Source organism: Erigeron canadensis, chromosome 9 (genome assembly GCF_010389155.1).
Source record: "Erigeron canadensis isolate Cc75 chromosome 9, C_canadensis_v1, whole genome shotgun sequence".
Taxonomy (NCBI): Eukaryota; Viridiplantae; Streptophyta; class Magnoliopsida; order Asterales; family Asteraceae; genus Erigeron; species Erigeron canadensis.
Window position 1 is genome coordinate 403,278 of NC_057769.1, and position 22,821 is coordinate 426,098.

At 31.4% G+C, this 22,821-nt stretch overlaps 2 protein-coding genes across 2 annotated transcripts; one reads left to right on the forward strand and one right to left on the reverse strand.

Annotated features, from left to right (window-relative positions):
- Window positions 1–12,105: 12,105 nt before the first annotated feature.
- On the reverse strand, window positions 12,106–13,014 carry LOC122580990 (zinc finger protein 10). The gene has a single exon (XM_043753134.1). The coding sequence runs from the start codon at window positions 13,012–13,014 to the stop codon at window positions 12,106–12,108; it is 909 nt and encodes a 302-aa protein (XP_043609069.1).
- Window positions 13,015–19,723: 6,709 nt separating this feature from the next.
- Window positions 19,724–22,769, forward strand: LOC122582068 (histone-lysine N-methyltransferase, H3 lysine-9 specific SUVH1-like). The gene is made up of 2 exons (XM_043754418.1): window positions 19,724–19,866; window positions 20,186–22,769. Exon 2 carries the CDS (start codon window positions 20,341–20,343, stop codon window positions 22,567–22,569), a length of 2,229 nt encoding a protein of 742 aa, XP_043610353.1. The 5' UTR covers window positions 19,724–19,866; window positions 20,186–20,340; the 3' UTR covers window positions 22,570–22,769.
- Window positions 22,770–22,821: the final 52 nt, after the last annotated feature.

Consider the following 22,821-nt stretch of genomic DNA (forward strand, 5'->3'; position numbering starts at 1 on the left):
TACTATAGTCTAGGGATTTTGGGGTATTTTTGGAAGTCTGGGTTCTATCTTATGCATTCATGATAGTTTAGGAGTAAGAGGAAGATAATTGTTGTTTAATAGAAAAAATTAACCTATATGTTTTTAAAGTATTAATAACTTACTTTATTTTATAAATCATACGTGTATTAAAATTTAGAAATAACTTGACAATTCAATCTGGTAATTAAGAAAATCAGAGAATTTGACATAATGTTTGGAAGAAGTCTCTATTAGGTGTTAAATTATGAGGGATAATTTAGATTTCTTACATATTAAAAATATAAGTAACACTAATGTTCTTTTGATAATCATTTTGAACTACGTTGCAGTTTGATAACGTTATGTTTAAGTTAAATTATAAAACTAGACGGATGTCCGTGTGACGATGATGGTGGTAGTGGCGTGATGAAGACGGTGATGGGTAGTAGTGGCGGCGATGGAAATGAGTTTGTTGATGCAAACGAGATGGTATAGTTATTTTAGAAATTAAACAGTATATTGAGTATTAGATATGCTCATTATGTCAGATATATTAGTAAGGACATTTTAGGTATTTTAAAAATGTAAAAAGAAAAAAAAAGAGATGATTTGAGTTCAGATAAAGATATACAATATATCGAGTACGCTTTCGACCTGTGATAGAAGTAAATATAATTATTTTGTCCTACGTCTATCTATCTATCTATCTATCTATCTATCTATCTATCTATAATATAATTAAAAGAGGGAGTTGGGGTACACTTGGCACCCCTAATCCTCCTCCTCCTTTAGCCTAATCCTCCATCCTTATTAATACTCTAATTTTTTAATATTAATCTAAATTAATTTACACTTTATGGTTTTTTAATAACCAATTTACATTTTAACCCCTATCTAAAACAATTAATTTACACTTTTTGATTTTCCATCACCAATTTACACTTTAACCAAATTTAAAAATAATTAACTTACACTTTTTTGATTTTCCATTACCAATTTACACTTCAACCCAATTTAAATATAATTAATTATACTTTTTGGTTTTCCATCACCAATTTACACTTATAAATAATTAATTTACACTTTTTGGTTTTCCGTCACCAATTTACAATTTCGCTCAATTTAAAAATAATTAATTTACACTTTTCGGTTTTATTGGTAATCTATAATATAACTCACGTACGACAACAAAAAAGAAGTTACGATCAACTACAAAAGGTTTTTTCTTTTTATATACTTTGCACATAATTAATCATTATTATTATTTTTTTAACATTGAATTTTTCTGTTATTGTTATTATTATTTCTTTTAATTTAGTTTGAGGTTCGTTATGGTTTTTTCTTCAACAACAAAAATATGACCACTGCACATTAGTTCATCTTGAATATCTTAAGCCAACATATGTTAACCATCATTTACGACTCCGTGTTGTGCATGTATGGATTGTTTCGGAGTGGAACGACCCAAAGAAAATCAAAACGTTCGAGATGATCTTTGTTGATGAATTGGTATGTATTTTTTAAATTATATAGTTTACACTTTTAGAATATATGAAACTCTAAATTTTTTATTTAACTAAAGTTGAAAAAAAAGGGTAAACTGGAATCATTATTTATATTGAGTTAATTTTCGTATGTTTTTTCTTTAGTTTTCGTATTGATTAAGTTATGATATATGACTTAATTAATCCAAATATTATATATTAAATTTTGTATTTGTAACCTATACTAACTCTTCTGATTTACGATTATATCTTTCTATAACCTTTTAGATATAAAGTCTAAATTTGTTGTAATACTTAAGATTTACGATCATATCTTTCTATAAGCTTTTAGACAAAAAGTCGAATTTTGCTATGAGTAAGATTAGTTATCATTACTTTAATATATCGACTATGATTATTTTGAATATGTTTTGAAACTAGCTCATTAATGGTGTAACTTTTTAGCCGCTCTTTGGAAAATGCTACATACTGAGATGGTGTTGAATGTTTTAGTATGATTATTTAGCTTGGTGGAACAATTCATCATTTTAGTTTGTGTATGACAAATATACTTCAGATCTTATGAAAAACATGATATCAATTTTAAAGAATACCTTTAGATAAAACCCTTTAATCCACGTTATGTTTAGGATTTAACACAACAGGAGATGACTTTGCAAGGTTTTTGGCTCGCTTTTTTTTTTATCAACAATTTGTTTCCCTATCTTTCTTGCATTGGCCGATAAAATCATTTAATTGACGTTTGGAATGTCCTTGGTTGGGTTCATTTTTTATTCTGAATAATTTTCCTGGATCTGTATGCAAAGATGTTTATTCGATTCTTATGGTTAATTTGTTTGGGGTTTATTTTATAAATTGGATTAAATACATACACACTAACAGAACTTACCAGTTTTTTCCATGTTTTTTTTGCTATTTGCAGGGCACTATCATACATGGCTTGGTCAACGATGAACGTACGAAATATTTTAAGAGTATTTTGACCGATAGAGTGACTATTCAGCTAACAAATTTCTAAGTTGATTTTGATATATCTATTTAATATATTTGAATTTCAACTATTTAGCTTTGATTAATATATTTTGAGACTAACGGTCAATTGGAGACCTGAACACTAGTATTTGATATTTGATTGCTTGAAAAGTGTACGTATGATCGATTTACCAATTATAAAACTACGCACGGCCTTTACTATAAACAAATCATGTCATTAATTGAAATTAAGGATTCAAACTTACTTTATAATATCATCATAGAACTTTTGTTAAAATCGTAATGAAGGTGCTTACCAAACTTCAAAAAAGCTGAGTAATTGTTTCTATTTATTATTTAACAACGACGTGAACTATTTTTAATGGCAAAAACTAAGATTAGTCATTACTCATTAGTTTAATAGACCATGAGGTGAATATTAATAGCCCCCTCCATACTGAATGTGACATCTATTATCTATTATCTATTATTATAATATAAAATTGAAGGCCTGATCATTTTTTGTCACTTCATTCATTAAGGTAATTATGATACTAAAGAGTAATGATTAATACTATATAATAATTTGAGCTATATAAAATGAAGTTTTATTGCTTAATTAGTTGTTCAATTGATTTATTTAATATATGGGTGGATCTCTCTTATATGATTTGTATTAAATTAAATCAGACCCAATTATTAGTAATATAGCAACGGGCTTCACTTAAGAAAAACCCAACCGTTCACATCCCCACCTGATTCATATCCCCCGCATGATGAATAGATGTATTCAATCAAAACGAGTTTATTTGGGATTTTGGACTTCTTAAATCCTCATTCAATTCCTCCTCTTCAAGAGTTCAAGCCGGTTCATGTCTCAAATCTGATCAAATACTCAACACCTCACCATGCCACCACAACCACCAGCCTACCACCGCAGTCCTTCCGGTTAGCCGCCAAAAATGATAAGGATCTTGCATCTAACACAACTCAATCAGGTTTCTAATGATCTTATGTTTTTGTTCGAATATACTCCTTTTTGTGTTATTCGGGTCAAGATATATTTCACTATATTCTCTCTGCACTACAAGGTTGGTTTCTTATAAAAAATTTATCATAAAAATCAATAGCAATAACTTTTTTGTTTGTTTGATCATTATTAAAGTTTAACTACTTATTATAATCATTCGGATACATGATATTGCGTTTGTTATAAGAGTAATTTGTATCCCTATTTATTCTCAGCAATCAATTTGAATGTATGAATCATAATCTTCAACGAAAAAAGAAGGTATAACTCACTTTTTATGATTTTAGTATTATTATTCAAGATTTTTATGTTGTAAATTTGTAATGCGTTACATTTAGTATCTTCCTTTGTCTTTCCTTTCCTGATTAGCATATGTTTCTGTTGAATGGTTGCTGGTTTATGTCATTTTTATAGTGCTAAAAAAGTGGTAAATACAATATCCGTGTTGCTGGAACATCAAATATCCATGTTGCTGAAGGGTATATGGTACATTTTTCAGTCTTTTATCTATTTTATGCATACTTTAACTTGGAAGCTCTTATGTTAATATTATGAACATATACAAAGGGGGTAAAACTGGGAGGGATCTGTCTAGGCCCATCGGGGAAAGTTGGTGCCTTTAGTTCTCGGTTTTGATTATATGTATGATGATTATATGAATACCCAGATGAATTTATTAAGTATATTATGTTTTTATATGTATTATTTTTATTTATGAAAATGGCAGGAAATGAAGGGGTATGTGAATGGTGAGACTGATCTGGGAAGGGATTGTCAGATGTGCGGTTTGAAATTGAGTATTCAGTGGTCGGTTAAAAGATGTCACAAGTAAAGGCAATAGATTGTTTGACTGGTCGTGAGGTAATTATGGCTCACTCTTATGTTTATTAGCTGGTAAATGGTCAAGATGGGTTTGGGTTGAAACATGTCATATTTTAGTACATTTTAAAAGTTGAAACCGCTCAAGGAAATGGATCAAACTGGTCAAATATCTCCCAAAGTTTACTTTGAGCGCATAAGACCTAATTCTTTCTTTATTTGTTACCGTGTTTTTTTTTGCTGAATGTTACACAAAAGGTTGGAACTGGTAAGCAAATGTCATCACATAAGAATGGCGAGTCATATTTCCTTAACTTATGTCGTGGTCCAGATATGATGCTATATAGTGGTAATTCTGGTTTTATAGTGCCTGAAAAGTATATTTTGCTTTAGTAGAGGTCACAAAGTAGGCAGGTTACGCAGTTCTGAATCTTTAAGCCACCCATAACAAATAGATATAAAACTTAGATATGCAACTACAAAAAACGTTGATCAGAGGTGTTGCAAGCCCATTTGGATTCTGCTTTTATATCAAGAAAGGGCCGATTGGTCAGAGGGGTTGCAAGTCGACCCACAAATTTTTATCATGTTACTGTAATTTGCAGGTAATCAACAAATTGATACTTTATTAGAAATAAAATTAAGATGATCATAAAATTCACGGTAAACAACCTCACCCATTTTAATTGATATTAAGAGTGGATGTTTTAGCCAGGACCTGTTTTAATCCATTATCCAACTCACATGAGTTCCCAAGTTTCCCCTTATACATTTAGTATGCATATGAACTGTGATAAGTTTGAATAGATGTTTCATTTTTGTGTAGTTGTGATTTACTTGAGACTTCAGATTTTGGGATAGTTATGATTTACTTGACACTATAGGTTTGGGTTAAGATCAAGCACATGTTAATGAGGAGTGCACACTCATTCACACTAACTCGATATCTGTTACCATGGCAGGGGCCGATGCCCACTTTCGGGTTCATGCACAACACCCTCACAAGACAGCTCCCATTGCTGGGGTCTAGGGGGCATCATCCCTTAGCTGGGTTCCAGCTTCTAAGTGGCTAGGCACTCTGGGTAGTAGTTGAATGGGCAGTGTCCCAAGCCAAACGAGTTATTCACTACCCAACGTACATAACATTTTTGTCGGTAAACAAATCTTGGAAATAATTTACACGTTTAAAGGCTTGCGCCTCTTCATTCAAACAGTTTAATAATTGTATAAATTTAAGAGTTGCAGTCTTTCATGATTAAAGGTGCAACCTTTCATCCATTGTAAATACATGCATATGCTCTCTATTTCGAAGTTCAAAATGTGAGTTCCTTGATTAAAACTTGAATGCAACAAAGGAGGAAAAAGTTTTCCTATATTTTATGGGTTTGGTTTGGTTCCTGTGATATTACCTTAGTTAATTTATCGTTGGATTAATTAACTATCATGCTGATTGCAGGATCCGAGAAAGAACTTTATCACAAATCATTTGAAGTGGCTGCAAGGGTATGTTGCACCCAGCTAGCTTTTTTTAAATCCCTGATAGCACCAACAGCAAGTTTGTGTTTGTTATACCTATACTTTCACCCTCTATGTGCTGATTTTCATTCGTTTTGATATGAATTAATTGTCACTCTCTCATGGAACATCAGGTAGCTACAATAGTTTTTCTATTTCAAGTTAGTTATCTTTCTTGATGTATAATTTTGAGAATAGAATATAGTTTTTATTATTTTGACTAATAAAAAGATTAACACATAGTGCATTATTTTCTTAGTATTTTGATATGTTTGTATGAATTTTGGTTTTTATGGTATGATTTATATGATATTTATACTTATAAAACTGCAATCATATTTATGAGTTCTATTTTATAAATTTATAATCATATGATGAGTTTTATTAGTTATAATCATGATGGCTTAAATTGGATTTTGCTCTAATTTGATACTAAAGAAAAAGTAGTCCAGGAAGAGAGAAGTCTATATGGTTTTTGCTCTAATATGTGTTAATGCATTGCTAGTATGATAAAGAAGTGAGTAATTTTGACAAGTTATAATTTTAATAGTGTTGGTCCATTTTTACGGAGTAGTTTTGATTATTAGTGACATGGTGAGAAGTGAAGTGTTGGAAAGGTAGATCATTTAGGAATTCATTTTATATATTTGTAAAAATACTTAGTTATCGACATCTTTTTGTTTTAAAAATGATGAACTGATGAACAGTTGACTCTGATGCAGAAAGAAAATGTGCGATTCAATATGGCCATAAACTTATTGGAGCCACAATTCCACAAAAATATGAGGTAGACTTAAATTTAGCATTGGCTAATGATATTGTGATTGCACCCGATTCAAAATTCTCAGCCCTTGCTGCCAACTCCATTGACACGGTAACTTTTCATCATGGTTTACTTTATATTAATCATTGATTTTTCAACTTCTGGATAATTGTAAGTTATTGAATGAATGGATGGCGATGAATGTTAATTAATCGTCAAATGATTGTTTTATATGACCACAACCCAAAATATAAAAAGAACCCAACCCAACTTAGAAAAACCCAAAGTTGTTTTTAGTGTTGTACTGTTGTTTGTATGCTGATTTTAGAGTTATTTTAGTGTTGTTTTATAATGCAGTTTTTGGTGATGTTTTATGCTGTTTTAACTGCTATTTTAGGCTGTTAGTGTTGCTGCTTTAGGCTTTTAGTGACTACAGTTTTAGGTTGTTAGTGCTGCTGTTTTTAGTATGCTGATTTCGGCGGGTTAACAACTTATTTTTCTGTTATTAAAAGTTGGTTTGTTGTAGATTTAGGGCTACTGATTTGAGGTCATTTAGGTGAGGTTTTAGTGTTGCTGTTTAACAGCTTTGAAGCTGCTGATTTGAGACCATTTAGGTGAGCTTTTGCATTCTAAAACTGCTATTTTTGGTCCCTGTTAACAGGTTGTTTTGGTGTTGAAGATTTGGGTCTTTGTAGGTGGATGTAATGATGTTCCGATGAGGCTATTGTACCATGAGGCTATTTCATTGTTTCTAAGGTACAATTTTTTTGCCCCCACTATCTTAATTTTCTGGATCCGTTATATACTGGTATAGTAAAATTAAGACAATCAGCGTACATTGTATATAACTGTATATGTCCTACTACATATACATTTCTAATTTATGCAAAGTTAAGATAATCAACTTACATTGTATATAACTATATATGTCCTACTATATATATATACATTTCTAATATATGCAAATGTTTATTAAAATGTCTATACATGTGAACGGTGAACCCACTTGAGCGAAGTAATTGAGAGCTTAGTATGGATGCTTATATGCAAATATTTAGATGAAAGTGCAGATTATGCGGTTGGGTATGAAGTTTTGACAAATTGGCAGTTAAAAGGTAGTGGAGTGAAACAGAATTCTGCTTTTTCTAGATAATGCTGACGACTAATTTGGATCGTAGTTAGAACAATAGAAGTGGTGAAGTGATGAGGTATAGTAATTTATTGTGTAGTTTTTTTTTTTTTTTTGGTGAATATGGTTTCTATAGTTTGTATACTATTGGTAACAATGGGTATTACTAAAAGAAGTGATTTGTATAGTTTGAATGATATTAATAAAGAGTGATTTTCATTATTATAAAAAGACAGAAAACTTGAGCTAAGTTTTTCTAATTTGTTATAGCAATTGACAAAGAAATAATTCAAGCCGTGCATCGCACGGGTCATCACTCTAGTTTAAATAATAACTAACTAGAACTATTTCATATAATAATAAGTAATCAATACAATTAAGTTAAGTATCTGAGAAAAAAACATAAGAAAAAAGTCATAGCAAAAACTAATTGTTCTCTTTCCAACATAACAAACATGAAACGACATAGAACACATCTTCATCTAAAATAAAATGACTTTGATCATGTACGGATCAGAATTAATCACTTAATCAGCATGCACTTTCGTGTCCGTAACCTAGCCCGTAATTCTTTCTAGCTCATGAAATCATTTGCGTTGTCTAAGCAATCGGGTGTTTGGTGTTCTATTCGATCTTGGACCCACAATGGCGAGCAACGAGTAACTAATGTTATATCATCATTCGATCTAAATTTTATTACCAACAGCCTTGTTTTCTCGATCAATATTTATTTCTTTCGTCCCATCCTTACATTTTGTCACGTGTCACAATATTTAAACATATATAATAAAGATAACACATTACAAAAAGTAATGCGTCACAATGGAATTTTCATCTTACATTAAGTGTGCAAGTTATTACTAAAGGTAACACAAAGGGTAATGGGGTGGTACCGCAAATGAATATTCATCGACTCACCTTGTATGAGTCATATGATGCTGGTATAATACCTTCATCTTAATCCACACATGATTTGAGTATCCCGAAGGATAAAATCCGCGTTTTTAAACTTCACATTTGGTCATAGGCTTCATTAGTAATGAGTACCTTAAATAAATTATATTTTTGTGTCAAATAAAGATTATATATATATATATACACATTATAATATATGTTAAATTAAGACTAAAAGTGGATAAAAAAATTAAAAAAGATAGAATAAATTAAATATGAAAGTGTATATCTAAAAATAAACTTTTATAACTCCGCACTTTTAAGTGCGGATAAACTTCTATACAATTTTAAGTGTGGATTTTGTAGTTTATACTCACTCGCCCAATTAAAAATATTATACATATTTTAAATTTTTAAATTCTTTATTTTTTAACTTTGATCTTACAATCTCTACTAAATTATCTGCTAAAAATATTATAACGGGAAGTGAGGAGTACTCTATTAAACGATTTATCATGTGACACTTCTAAATTATTTTAGCTAAAGATAAATATCATCTTTTAAAATTTTCAAGATTTTTATTTTTTAAACCCAACAATATCTACTTAAATATTTGGGTTAACCTAATTCTAAGTTAATATTATTGACATAAATGAGTTTAGTATTGTTGGGGTTAACCTAATTCCAAGTTAATCATATTCATTTATTTAGTACTCTTAGTTCATTATCTCTTTTTAATTGAAATATATATGAGAGGGTTTTTATCATAGTTTTTTGTATAGATAGGAACAAAATTCAACCCGTTGGTGCAACTACATCAGAAGTCCGGTATCTAAGATACCAAACTTGGTTAGTTTTTCTATTCTCCACACTTTGTAAGATTTGCAGCTACATCAGTTCACGAGAAAGCAAGGATGGTATTGGAGATATCGGACTTCACCTTTTTTTGGAGCTTTTCGATGCAAACGACAAGAAATCGAAAAAATTGACCAAGTTCGGTGTCTCAGACACCGGACTTCTGTGGATGTGGCGAAGTTCGGTGTTTTAGACATCGGACTTTCTTGTTTTGCAAAAGTTTTGGGTGAAGTTCCTAGTTGCACCAATGGATTGAATTTTGTTTCTATCCGTACAAAATTTTTTTTCTTTTTATCAACATTATGCCTGTTTTTCTTTATACAGTGGATTTGACCTTAAAAATCTATATATATGCATAATTATGAATTCAAGAGGATGATATATATACATATGTTGGCGTTAGAGTCAGAAGAATTGAATTTAAATATTATATAATATATATGGTTCTCTGTTCATTCCTTATTCTTTATTCTTGTGTCCCAACATGAATTATTGTTTATTACCAAAAGGATCCAAAAACACCGCAGCTTGCGCTTACAACTTGATGCGTCGATCGATTATATTCCTAGCTAGCCAATATATTAATATTACATAATATTGTACGTATATATTATTAATAATTTAATTAACATCATATAGGGGGAGTATATATATATTTTAAACAAGTATATATATATGAAGAGTAATATATACATGCAGAATTATTTATTAAATGAGGCCGGATGATTCCACAGAGTTGGTGGTAGGTTTTTTGGACGTAAGTTAACCATGAAAAGTGAAATTAAAGACGACAAGTATATGTACTTATTGTAATGTATGTTAATTATCTACAGCTAAAATGGAATCCTTGTTCTCATGTATCTGACTTCTAGCTATATATATACATGCACGAGATATGCCTTATATCATTAAGCTAAGCTAGCTAGAAAAAGTACGTGTATGTATTTTTTTTTATAAATTAATCGTACACAATATGTCGTGTATCAAAACATGTGAACGGAAAAGTGAACTGAACAAATTCATTCAAAAGTTGACGAACGACCTATTTTGAAGCGGTTTTAGAACATTAAGGATTTCTTTTATAACATATTATTTTATAACGTTTCACATTACATATGAATTTTATAACGTTTCACATTACATATGAATGAACATTAAGGAATGTTTTGTATTCTTATATTTATATGTAGTATGTCGACATATAGATTTACTTGATGAATTCTGTGTAATTATTAACATGTAGGTATGTACATTTGTAGGTGACCACACACATATATATAAAAAAAACACAAATCATGTCAAAACTATAAAATTGTCGGTGAAGTTTGGATTGTGAGAGTTTGATTATATATAGTAGTTAAAAAACACTATATACATATGGGGCCAATTAAGTGTTACTATCATATATGCATGGATAAAAGCTACAAGAAGTTAATTAGAGTCCTTTTGCTTCAATCAGCGCGCTAGCTTCTTACTTATTTCCCGTGTAATGATTAATTAATTCAATTCGATCGATCGGCAATATACGTATATATATATATATACATCACGCATTTTCTCATGAATTGCGAATGATAGACTAGTTAAATTGATTAATTTCTAGTATACAGCGCGCGCGCATGTAAATTAATTAATGGCTTAATTCTATATGTATGTTCATATCATGATGAGCATAATTATATTCTTCTGACATCACATGATAAATGAAGCCCAGAAAATAGATTAATTTGGGGAATTCAATCACAAAAAAAGATCGATATAAGAACGCAGCCTTTTCACAAATATCTTGGCTCGATCGGCCTATATATATATATGATATCAGAGATCATCAGTGCAAATAAATCCCCTCCCCCCTTCCCAAGATCGCACAATTGATCACTCTCTGTTGTTTAAGATTAATTTGGATACTAGCTAGCTAGCTACCTAATAATTAAGCCAGCCCAATATACATCCAATACAAAAACTTCATACAATAATTATTGATCAGCAATTGCAATGGCATTAATTAGGTTAATTTGGAGAACAAAGAACAATTAATGGAACATACATATTGTAACGACGTGACAAACAAATCTTGTAGCACTACAACCGTACGTTTGCTTCAGAATTGAAACTAGCTAGCCAGCCAGCCTAGACATATAGTATTAATTCAATGTAAGTGGCATCGATCACGGCCAAGACCTTGCGTTTGAGTCTAATCAAACGTACACAAATGGTCGGATAAATAATTGTGTGGTCAATCTGTTGATATTTGTCGTTCAAAATAAAATAGAAAAATACTAGCTAATCGTACTCGGGTGTCACTTTTGCTCATTACAAAAGGTGACAGTTGAAGCCATATAATCAATCTGCAGTTTGAAGCTAGCTAGCTAGAGTCCAATACAAAAACTTCAATCAATTGATATTCAAGTAAATAAATTACATGTATAATTTCTTGTTGCACTCATCACATGTCTTGTTATATATCATACTCAAGGAAGAAGGCTGCCCCTCAAAGCTGTAATTAAATCGACTACTACACGTCCGTCAAAAGGGAAATCAAGAAAGAAGAAACAACAACATACGGTTACTAAAAAACAACATATATAACTTATGCACACGCATCGATCGCCTGATTGATTGATTAAGGGCGATCACCAAGCCTTAACTCAAGATCCAAGTTCTCTAAAGTAGAGTTTGGGCTATGTTCAAGTGACACTACTACTTTTTTAGCATCTTTGTCATCTACCAAGATACTAGTGTTTCTAGGAAAGAAAGACCGTGCGTCGTGATCATCATCTACCCGCCTGCTTCTCTTGAAGATGAAACCATCTTCCCCATCATCATCATCATCATCGTCGTCGTTGTTGACATTCAAGATAGGCATCTCACATCTTTTTCTAATGAGTGAATTTAAGTTACTTGCAACACAAACCTCAATTTGATGATGAGGATTCTTCTTTGAAATGATCGAGTCCGACTGATCAAGAACTCGTGTATAACGTCCCTTTTCTTGGTTACCAATATGAAATCTTTTTTGAGGTTCAAACTTGGGCCATGACAATATAGGGGTACTATTTTGTTGACCAAAAGAACAAGTGAAAGCAGGACCAAGAATAGAAGGTCTTGGAGAAGATGATGAAAAGAGAGCATGATGATGATCCAAGTCAAAATTAGGGGTACTAGGGTTTTTTAACACACTACTACATGATGATCTATCCAAATTAGATGTAACAATATTATTATTATTATTAGGTTCAAGCAGAAGTACTCCTTGCAGCTGATTGGTATCTGGACTCGAAACCTGCTTGAGCCTGGCCCTATCTCTCCGATGAACGTTCATGTGACCACCAAGAGCTTGAGCCGACCGAAATTCCCGTCTGCAGAAACTACAAGTATAAGATCTTGGAGGCCATACGCACCCTCCGTGTGGTCCAGATGCGTCTTCCGCAAACGCTTGTTCTTCCCATGAATCGCCAAACGACGATAACACATGCGGATTCAAACAGTTACTAGCTCCTTCCTTTTGGATCCAATATCTTGACTGATCCATATATAACTAATAATCAATTAAGGAACACAAAAAAGGATATATATATAAAAAAACTAACAAAAGACTACTACTAGCTAGAGATCGAATAGAGACAGAAATGGGCAGTAGTAGTGGTGTTATAAGTATATCTTAGTTTGAAAGAAAGTGAAAGTTACAAGAAGAATCTTTAGGGAAAAAGAGAAGAAGATGTGACAAATTTTGTTTGTAATTAGCTAGGAAAAGTAGTAGTAGGGTTAAGTTATTTGAATGAGGCTGCAGTAGTAGTGGCCGGGGGGTTTGCTGGCTATCTTGTGTTTTTGTTTATCTTTCAACCCTGACACGGTTTAGTAACCCCACTTGATATAATACATATATTAATTGATGATTAATTAAGCACATAAAATTAGTTATCTGGAATGAATGATCGAATGAGTCCATAATTTATGCCTCGTTACTCTCCTTGCTTCTTACTCTAGCTACCTTGTGTATTTTTCATTGTCATATTCTTAGGGAGTATGTGTGTACTTACATGAAGACTATAATATAATATTGGTATTATTATATATATTATCATACTAGCTATACTAACAAAAAAAGAATGTTAGAAGGACAAAATACACCTAGTTACATACTGTAGTAAATAAGATGTGGGGCCATAAATCACGTTAAATAATTTCGTATGTATGTTGCTGGTACGTTAATATATATATGGTGATCATGGGGCCATATAAAAACTAGAGACTGGTGATTAATCAGTTTGGTAATGTAAGTTAATTAGAGAATTATTGTTTGTCTTGAAAAATTATGAATAAAATGATGACTTTATAGCTAGCTATTCCAGCAATCTTTTTTTCGAACATTTATTCGGGATATGAAAACAGATAAATATTACCGTATAATGGTGAATTCTTGAACGTACCCTAAACAACGAGATGTAGACTGTGGACTGTTAAAGGTATTCAGATGGAAGAAACCTAAGGCTAATTGTCATCCCTGAAGATCAATGAACTCAAGACTTTGGATCGGATAAACCAAGAATTCTTCTGATCCACCAGCTTGGCTTGATATACCATTGGATCTAGCTGATTCTGAATTTATGTGCATACATTATGAAACAATGGAAAGACCGTATATATATATAGTCTCGCATATTTGATGGAAAGTTTTTGGTATATATGATGAAAATTAAGCATTAATATTATTACACGTACGACTGTACGTTTTGTATATATATGTATTAACAGAAAAGATCGACGATCATGCATTATTCTCACTAGCAAAAATTAAAAGTACTCAAACAATTTAGTGTACGTACACTTGATATATATAGCGAAGAATTGAATTGAATGACACTCTATTTTAATATATATGTGGGAAAACCAATTAATCAAGTACATATGTAGTACGTACGTAAGTCTTCAAAGAAAAACATACGAGTAAAAAATATCATATCATGTATAATGGAGCTAGTGTATATATAGACATAGACATATATAAATGATGATCATTTCCCAAAGAAAATGATCGATAGGGTGGGTGTGCGTGCGTGGGGCCTTAGGTTTCTGTCACTCATCTGATGGTTATATTCTAACTGAGATTATCTAATTATAATGTTTAATTTGAAGTCCAACAAATTAAAAGGACTTCTTGGGAATTAAAAGAGGTAACATGGTAACCTTTTGGAATGAGGCGAATATATATGTGTGTGTCTCATTTCATCAATTTGCAGCAGCTGGTTTAATTACATATTTTATTTATTTATATAACTAATAATAATATTCACTAGCTAATAATGACAACATATTTGTCTTTATACATAAAAACAATTCAAGATTTTGATATTTGCATGCCAAAACATTCATAATTAATTCAAGTTATATATAGGATATACTGAATTGAAGTCCGATCCATCGATCCAAAAGAAAAGCCATCGAAACACTGTCAATATTTAATTTGTTAACAATATATATATACAGGTGCGTACGTATAATAATGCGTCACTAACTAAAATTAACAATTTTAGGTAAAATAAAACCAGTATTAAACTAAAACAAATAAAACAACACCATGCATCATAAAAAATCATTGTGCATCAATTGTTTCATGAATTCTCGTACATCAATTTAACCTTGATCTAAGGGTCAAGATCTTGTCCTATTTGTTTTATATTAATATTTGTTTTACAATGTTCTTTTAACAATCAACTAGATTATTTTCCCGCATAATACGCAAGATAAAATTAATTTAAAAATAATGATATAAATTAAAATAATATAAAATTAATTTAAAAATGATAATAATTATTATCAGAATTATTTTGTTTTGATGTTTGTAACATATATTTGTTATTTTGCTATACAACAACAATGTAAAATTAAATGTAACTATTACATGTTTATTTAGTGTAATATATAATTCTCAAAAAAAATATTATCTTCTTATTTTATAAAAAATCAAATATCAAATAACTACTATAAAATACAACAATTATCTGTTTAATAAATCAACATAATATTACAATAACAGAATGACATTAAATATTACCTAATCTGTTTTAAACTAAATGTTAACTATAAAAATCAGACACAATTATTAAAAAAAAGTATAGTCATAATATACTATTTGGTAAATGATAAATTTATCATTAAATTTTAGAAAAAGACTTTTAAAATATATTTGTGTGGTTACGACAATTATAGTTTAACAACATGAACATACGATAATATCGGTAATATAACTAAGTGAACATTGTTTATATAAATTAAATGAAAATGTAACAGTAATTTTGGGGTTGACAAAATAATATATATATATTTCTTTAATATAATAAAAATAATATTTGTATTAGTGATGCTTAGTAGTAAAAGTTTAGTATGTATCCATTATAAAGGCTTAAATTTTTTAATTTTTTTTTTAAATGTTTGCTTTCCAATCATATAAGTTTATATTAAGTCTGGATACTTTTAATTTTATAAGTCTCGAGAAACTTATGTATAAAATTATGCGGTTTCAATAAAATTTACTTTCTAATTTGAATTTCATATTAAAATAGATGATACCATATATATATATATACCCTTTTATATCACAATTAACAACAGATTAAAATGCTCATTTATATGAATTGTTTAATTTACATCTAAAGTTTTAATATAACTTTAACTTGTTAAATTTAAAGTAGTGAATAACATTATATGTCGACATTTTTTTTGAATATTCGATCGTAGAACTGTTCATCCTTAATGGTCTCTACGTGAATGCCACCATATGGATTATGGGGAAATCCCCCTAATAGCCAACGAGCACAACAACTAATTAAGGGTAAAATCTTCACCCTCTTCGGTTTGAACCAAGGTCTCCCCAAGCCAATCCTTCACCGAGGGACTTAGGATACAAATGGGTATTGCCACAATGATATTATATATATAGGGTAAAGTTATTTTGAGAACATTTTTTTTACGAGAATCTTTGAGAACTTTTTAAATCAAGCCCAACCGATGATTGTTCTTTACATGAAAATTGTTTTTTGAATAACTTATTTGTAAATTTGAAGTTTATAATTGTGTGGAGGTATGGATTATCATCCGTTATACAATTATGTGGAGATTTTGATTCTTGATCACATGTGCACGAATATTGCTATGATCACATGTATGCAAGTCGATCACATGTAATCATAACAATATTCGTGCATATGTGATCAAGAATCCAAATCTCCACATAATTGTATAACGGATGACAATCCATGCCTCTACACAATTATAAACTTCAAAATTATACATAAGTTATTCAGAAAACAATCAAAAAACAATTTTCATGTAAAGAACAATCATCGGTTGGGCTTGATTTGAAAAGTTCTCAAATGTTCTCGCAAAAAAAAGGTTCTCAAAATAACTTTTCACTATATATATATGTAAAGATATTGGCATTTTTTCACTAACATTACATTTTAAAAGATATAGGTAATATAGGTAATTACTACTTACCAAGTTATTTAATAGTAGGTATATCACATGAGAGGGTGCTTAGCAAAGAAAGATTTTTTAAGGGCATTTTTGTTTTATTAGGTTCTTAATTAAGCTAAGGGGAGGAATCCAGATTTTTTATAAGGTATTATAGATTAACACAATACTTTTTGAATAATAATATTATCATATTTTAACGTCTTATTAATAATTATCATATGATGGATTGGTATATGGTGAAGCTTGAGACCAAGAGATCTTGGGTTCAAATCCTGGTGTGAGCAAAGCTCTCAGGAATGGAGACAGGGGTTTTCCCATAATGGGTTTCATCTGAAATTGAAGTTGGGTATATCAAGAGGCATGCTGCTGAGCCCAAATTTGCCGTTAAAAAAAAAATAAAATAATTATTAATACGTTATTATGAAAGATTAATATGTTTATCTCGCGTATTACACGGAAAAATAATCTTATTAAATACATATTGTTATTTGACTAATTATACATAATAGAGGGACTAATGTCGTGTATACCTAATAATAAATTTGGTAACAATGTTATTAATTTGATCTAATGGTTGTGGTTAAAAGTTAAGACTTATCTAATAGGTCAATTTAATTATGGTCAATTTTTGATTTCTTTTAACGCGTACTATAACTAAAGACACAAGATAATAACTAAACTCTTGACCTCGGTTTTTATGTTGCTTGTCTTTTATCACCAAGCCAGTCAAAATGCATTGCAACTACTGTTTAAACTCCGGATTTAATTACACTTACACATTTAAAATACCAAAATAGAGAACTTGATTGTACGTTACTCGATCTTACACAATGTTGTATCTAATCTAAGCAAAGCTCAAACTTTAGAATACAGGGCCAACTCTAGGGCTGTGATTGCTCAGGGAGAAGCATTGGGTGGCCTTCGTGGCTCTTGCACCTGATAAAAACATCCAACCTTTCTAGTTTTTAATAGTAATTGACAACGCTATGAAACCTCCACCCTAATCAATGTCAATCAGGTGTAAACCTAATTACTGTAGGTTCCATAAAAATATTAGCCACTTACAGACTTACTCCAACCTTCACGGTTCTTGGTTTCATATCAAAACAATATACGAGTACTATCTTAAAGTCAAATATAATGTTACACTTACAACCTAGCTAACATGAACCCATATATAGTTCTTTTGTTTTTTTTTTCTTCCTCTTTTTAGTCTTTCATCTCGTATTATCAGAGACACATGAGCAGATATTCATTGGTAAGTCTCTATTTCTCGATCTTAGAACACACATATGATTTAACTAAAATTATTATTTTTTTGTTCAAGGATTTGTATTTGATAAAACGGTGCCAAAAACCAAATCTTTTAAATTTGGTTTTTTCTTAGTTTCAACTGTTTGGACAGACTTTAATTGCTATCGATCACAATAGTCACTGGAGTCAAATAGAAGATTTATACATTTAGTACGTATCTAAATCTAAATAGCCTGTGTAGAATAGAACAAACAAAAATACTGGAAGGAGTGCTGGTCTGTTGGATCATGTGTCAACGTATTTGAAACAGTTTATAAAACTTCTATATGGGCATATGGCCCAATATAACAGAAGTAAGCCTAATAGGCTGATCTATCATTTTAAGGCAATATCTTGATTTTAGGCTATCAAGTGAGTGAACTAAGCCCAAAATATATAACATGTATTACTCGTACATTTTTTCTCTCAAAACTCACAAAGTCAAAAAGTCAGCTATAGAATATACCAAAAATATAAGATTAAAGAGCAAAGAACCTAACTCAACAATTGAAAAAAACGTGAATTATCTCTTAGTTATAAAAACTTTAAATAGAACAACAATTAATATCTTAGTTTTATACTAGTTGTAACTTGCGAATTATCTTTAAATATATATAAAAAAGAAACCTTAGAATCTTTAAATAAAGTATAAGTTTAATTAGAGTTATTAGATCTAAATGATATCATATATATATTTTTAAACTTGTTTAGATTTAATTTTACTTTAACAAATTTAGATAGGTCATTGATCATAAAAAGTAATTCTTACCGTTTATATAATCATAAAAAATAATTGTTTTAGTGATATAAATATGAAAAATAGTTTCTAAATTTTATGTTATATTTTTTAAAATCATTTTATTTTGATTTTTTCTAATATTATTTTTTTAAACGGTCAAAAGCGCATATATTATAAACAAAAGATTACTAGCAATATGCCAGAGATCAAAGTAGTCTAGAATAGAACACTATACATTTAAACTTATTTTGAAACTTTAATGTTAAGATAACAAAAAGAAAGAAAGACTAATTTGTTTTAAAAAAATGATAAATTATTAAATTTTTTAAAAAAATAGCTTAATAATGATCCTAATAACCTTAAAACCTTACTTGTGTGATGTGTTATCTATTTATTTTCTTTCATAATATTATCTATTAATTTATGCACATATCATGATTAAATTATTAAGAAAATGAGAAGGATATTTAATTTTTTTTTTTTTTTTTAATCATTTTCCTTTGTTTATATGTGAAGTAAAAGTAATGGGTAATGATAAACTTTTATCATATACTAGTCATATACAATAAATATACATATGATACTGTAAAAATATATAACTGTATGATATTGTTATAGATGGACAAAAACTTGTTGTAGATTTATCGAAAGGAAATATGTTTAATGCTTAGTCCTGTGATAATAGTGTAGTTTTATTATACTTAGAAGAAGATTGGGTTGTTCACCAATGTGAAATCATCGAAATAATAGAAAAAATCGCAGTTGATGTAAAATCGATATCTACGCGCCTCCAAAATCCAAACCCATCACTTCTCTTCTGTTCTGCCGGAAACTCTCTCACACACACACACACTCTGTTTCTCAACCAATCAAAAGGTATGCATGTACATAATATATCTATATCTATATCTACATACATCTTTGGTAATAGTAGATCTCATGTCACTTACCTGTATTCCTGAAATCTCACCTCTTTTCAATATCTTTTCTTTTCTTTTCTTATCAATCAATTCCAAGATCACCACTTTCAGATCTTTCTGTCTTTTATACATACATAGATACATGTTTTTTATATCTACTTTTAGTAATTAACTTCCCGTTTAGGGTTTTAGGGTTTTTTAGTTATTTATAATATGTAGTTGAAAGTTTTTTTAGCTGACTAATTGAACCAAGATTTATACTTTTTATGTTTCAGGTGATACTTTGAAGCTCAATTTGTGGTCCAAGTTTCCACCTTTTTGCTTCTTTAATCTAATTTTGGTTAGTTTTGTATCATCTTTTTTATGTTTTGGTAATCGGGGTTTTAATTTTAGGGTGGTTTTAGAAGAGGGGTTTGTCTGGTTGAGATTCATGGAAGACAATTTAGGTTCGGTTTCGGATTCGGTTCCTTTAGATAAATCTAGGGTTATTTCTGTTAAGCCCTTAAGATGTCTTGTTCCAATTTTTCCGTCCCCAGCTGCTTCGTTTGCCACGCCGCAGTCTTTGCCTTTTGCGTTTGTAGCTCCAACGGGCCCATTTCCTCCGGGGGCGTCAAAGTTTTTCCCTGTTTTTGTTCCCAACGAGCCTCAGGGGCAAGGTAGTGGGCCAAATGGCCCGAATCTTCCCACTGGTTTGAATGTTCCCACTGGTCTGAATGTTCCGACTGCTCTGAATATTCCAAATGTTTCGAATGGTCTGAATCAGGGAACGCCTGACACTATCCCGTCACCAGTTCCTTTGAATTCTTTTAGGACACCGGCTTCAGCAGAAAATAAGTCACCTGTTCCTTTGAATTCTTTTAGGACGCCGACACCAGTACCGGCCTCAACAGAGAACAATGTGGTGCGTAGAGGAAGACCGAGGGGGTCTAAGAATCGTGAAACACATGATGATGTACATATTGAAGATGATGGTTATGAGAATGGGTTCACTATAGATACAGAGGACAGTAGTGATGCCATCAGGAGAAAGCGTAAAGCTCGGAAGGTTGCCAAGGGTCCACAGGCAGTAGCTGTTTCTAGCTCTGAAGTTGATATTGATCCATTGGTTAACCATCTTTTGAGATCTTTTAATCTTGTGGATATCGATACGTCTCTTCAGGCTGACAGTGATCAAGATTTGGTACAACGGGTAGTCATGGTTTATAACTTACTCAGGAGAAAGATCCTGCAGCTTGATGATGCAAGAGGAGTTATACCTGGTATATCAAGACGGGCAGACTTGAGGGCAGGTACAATCTTAATGAATAAAGGAGCTCGGGCTAATACTAAAAGACGGGTTGGTGCAGTACCTGGTGTCAATATTGGTGATGTTTTCTTTTTCCGAATGGAACTGTGTTTGGCGGGATTACATGCTCCGATTATGGCTGGGATTGATTATCTGAGTGTTAAGGTTAGTGGTGATGAAGAGCCTATGGCAGTCAGTATTGTTTCCTCTGGAGGATACGAAGATGATGGAGACGATGGAGAGGTGCTAATTTATAGTGGTCAAGGTGGTGTTCAGAGAAATGATAAATTAGTGATGGATCAAAAGCTTGAAAGGGGTAACCTGGCTTTAGAAAAGAGCTTGCATCGAGGTAATGAGGTAAGAGTTGTCCGTGGTCTTAAAGATGGAACACATCAAACTGGGAAGATATATGTTTATGATGGAGTATACAAAATCCACGAGTCTTGGATAGAGAAAGGAAAGTCAGGTTGCAATGTTTTCAAGTACAAAATGCTCAGAATGAAAGGTCAACCAGAAGGATTTGTTTTATGGAAATCAATTCAGCAGTGGAGAGATGGTGCCAATAAACGGGTTGGAGTTATCCTGCCTGACCTTACTTCCGGGGCTGAAAATTTGCCAATTTGTCTTGTAAATGATGTGGATGGTGAAAAGGGCCCTGCATATTTTACTTACTCTCCTAGTCTCAAGTATGCAAAGCCTTTTGCTTCTTCTAAATCTTTAAGCTGTAGATGTTCTAACGGATGTCAACCTGCCACTAACTGCCCTTGTGTTGAAAAAAATGGTGGCTATCTTCCCTATTCTACTGCTGGTGTTCTTCTGAGTCATAACTTAGTGATTCATGAGTGTGGTCCTTCTTGTTTATGCCCTCCAATTTGCAGAAACCGAATCTCTCAAACGGGTTTAAAACTCCGTTTAGAAGTGTTCAGAACAAAGAATAAAGGTTGGGGACTTAGATCTTGGGACCCCATTCGGGCTGGAGCCTTTATTTGTGAGTATGCAGGTGAAGTGATTGACAATGGAACCGATAGTGATGATGATTACATATTTGATACTACCCGAACCTTTGAACCATTGGAGCCCGTGCCTACTGATGAGCCCGTAAAGACTCCATTTCCACTAATTGTCAGTGCCAAAAATAAGGGAAATGTGGGTCGTTTTATGAACCACAGTTGTACACCTAATGTGTATTGGCAGCCAATTTTGCGTGAAAAAGAAGAAGAATCATATCTTCATGTTGGATTTTATGCCATCAAACACATTCCTCCATTGCACGAGTTAACATTTAATTACGGAATTCCACGTGCTCAGAAAACCGGACCACAGAGAAAAAAGTGTTTGTGTGGATCGACCAAATGCAAAGGTTATTTTTACTAACCATCCAGATGAAGTTAGTGAAGATTCTCAGATGTTGTCTTTTGTAAAAGGTTAGGGTTCTCTTTTTACCTTTAGCAAGTTATTTAGTGCATGTTTTTTGTGTTGTTGTTATTTTTTCCGTGTGCTAATTGTAGGTAATCAGAATTCGAACTTAATATGTTGTCAGTTATGGTCAATTTTCATTCGTAGAGTTGAAGTCATCCTTTAGCCGTATTTGTAGTTTCGTTTTTACTCTGTTTACTATGAATTTAC

Excerpts from the sequence above, each read along its gene's own strand:
- LOC122580990 (XM_043753134.1), bottom strand. The coding sequence starts at position 13,014 with ATGGATCAGTCAAGATATTGGATCCAAAAGGAAGGAGCTAGTAACTGT.
- LOC122582068 (XM_043754418.1), top strand. The coding sequence starts at position 20,341 with ATGGAAGACAATTTAGGTTCGGTTTCGGATTCGGTTCCTTTAGATAAA.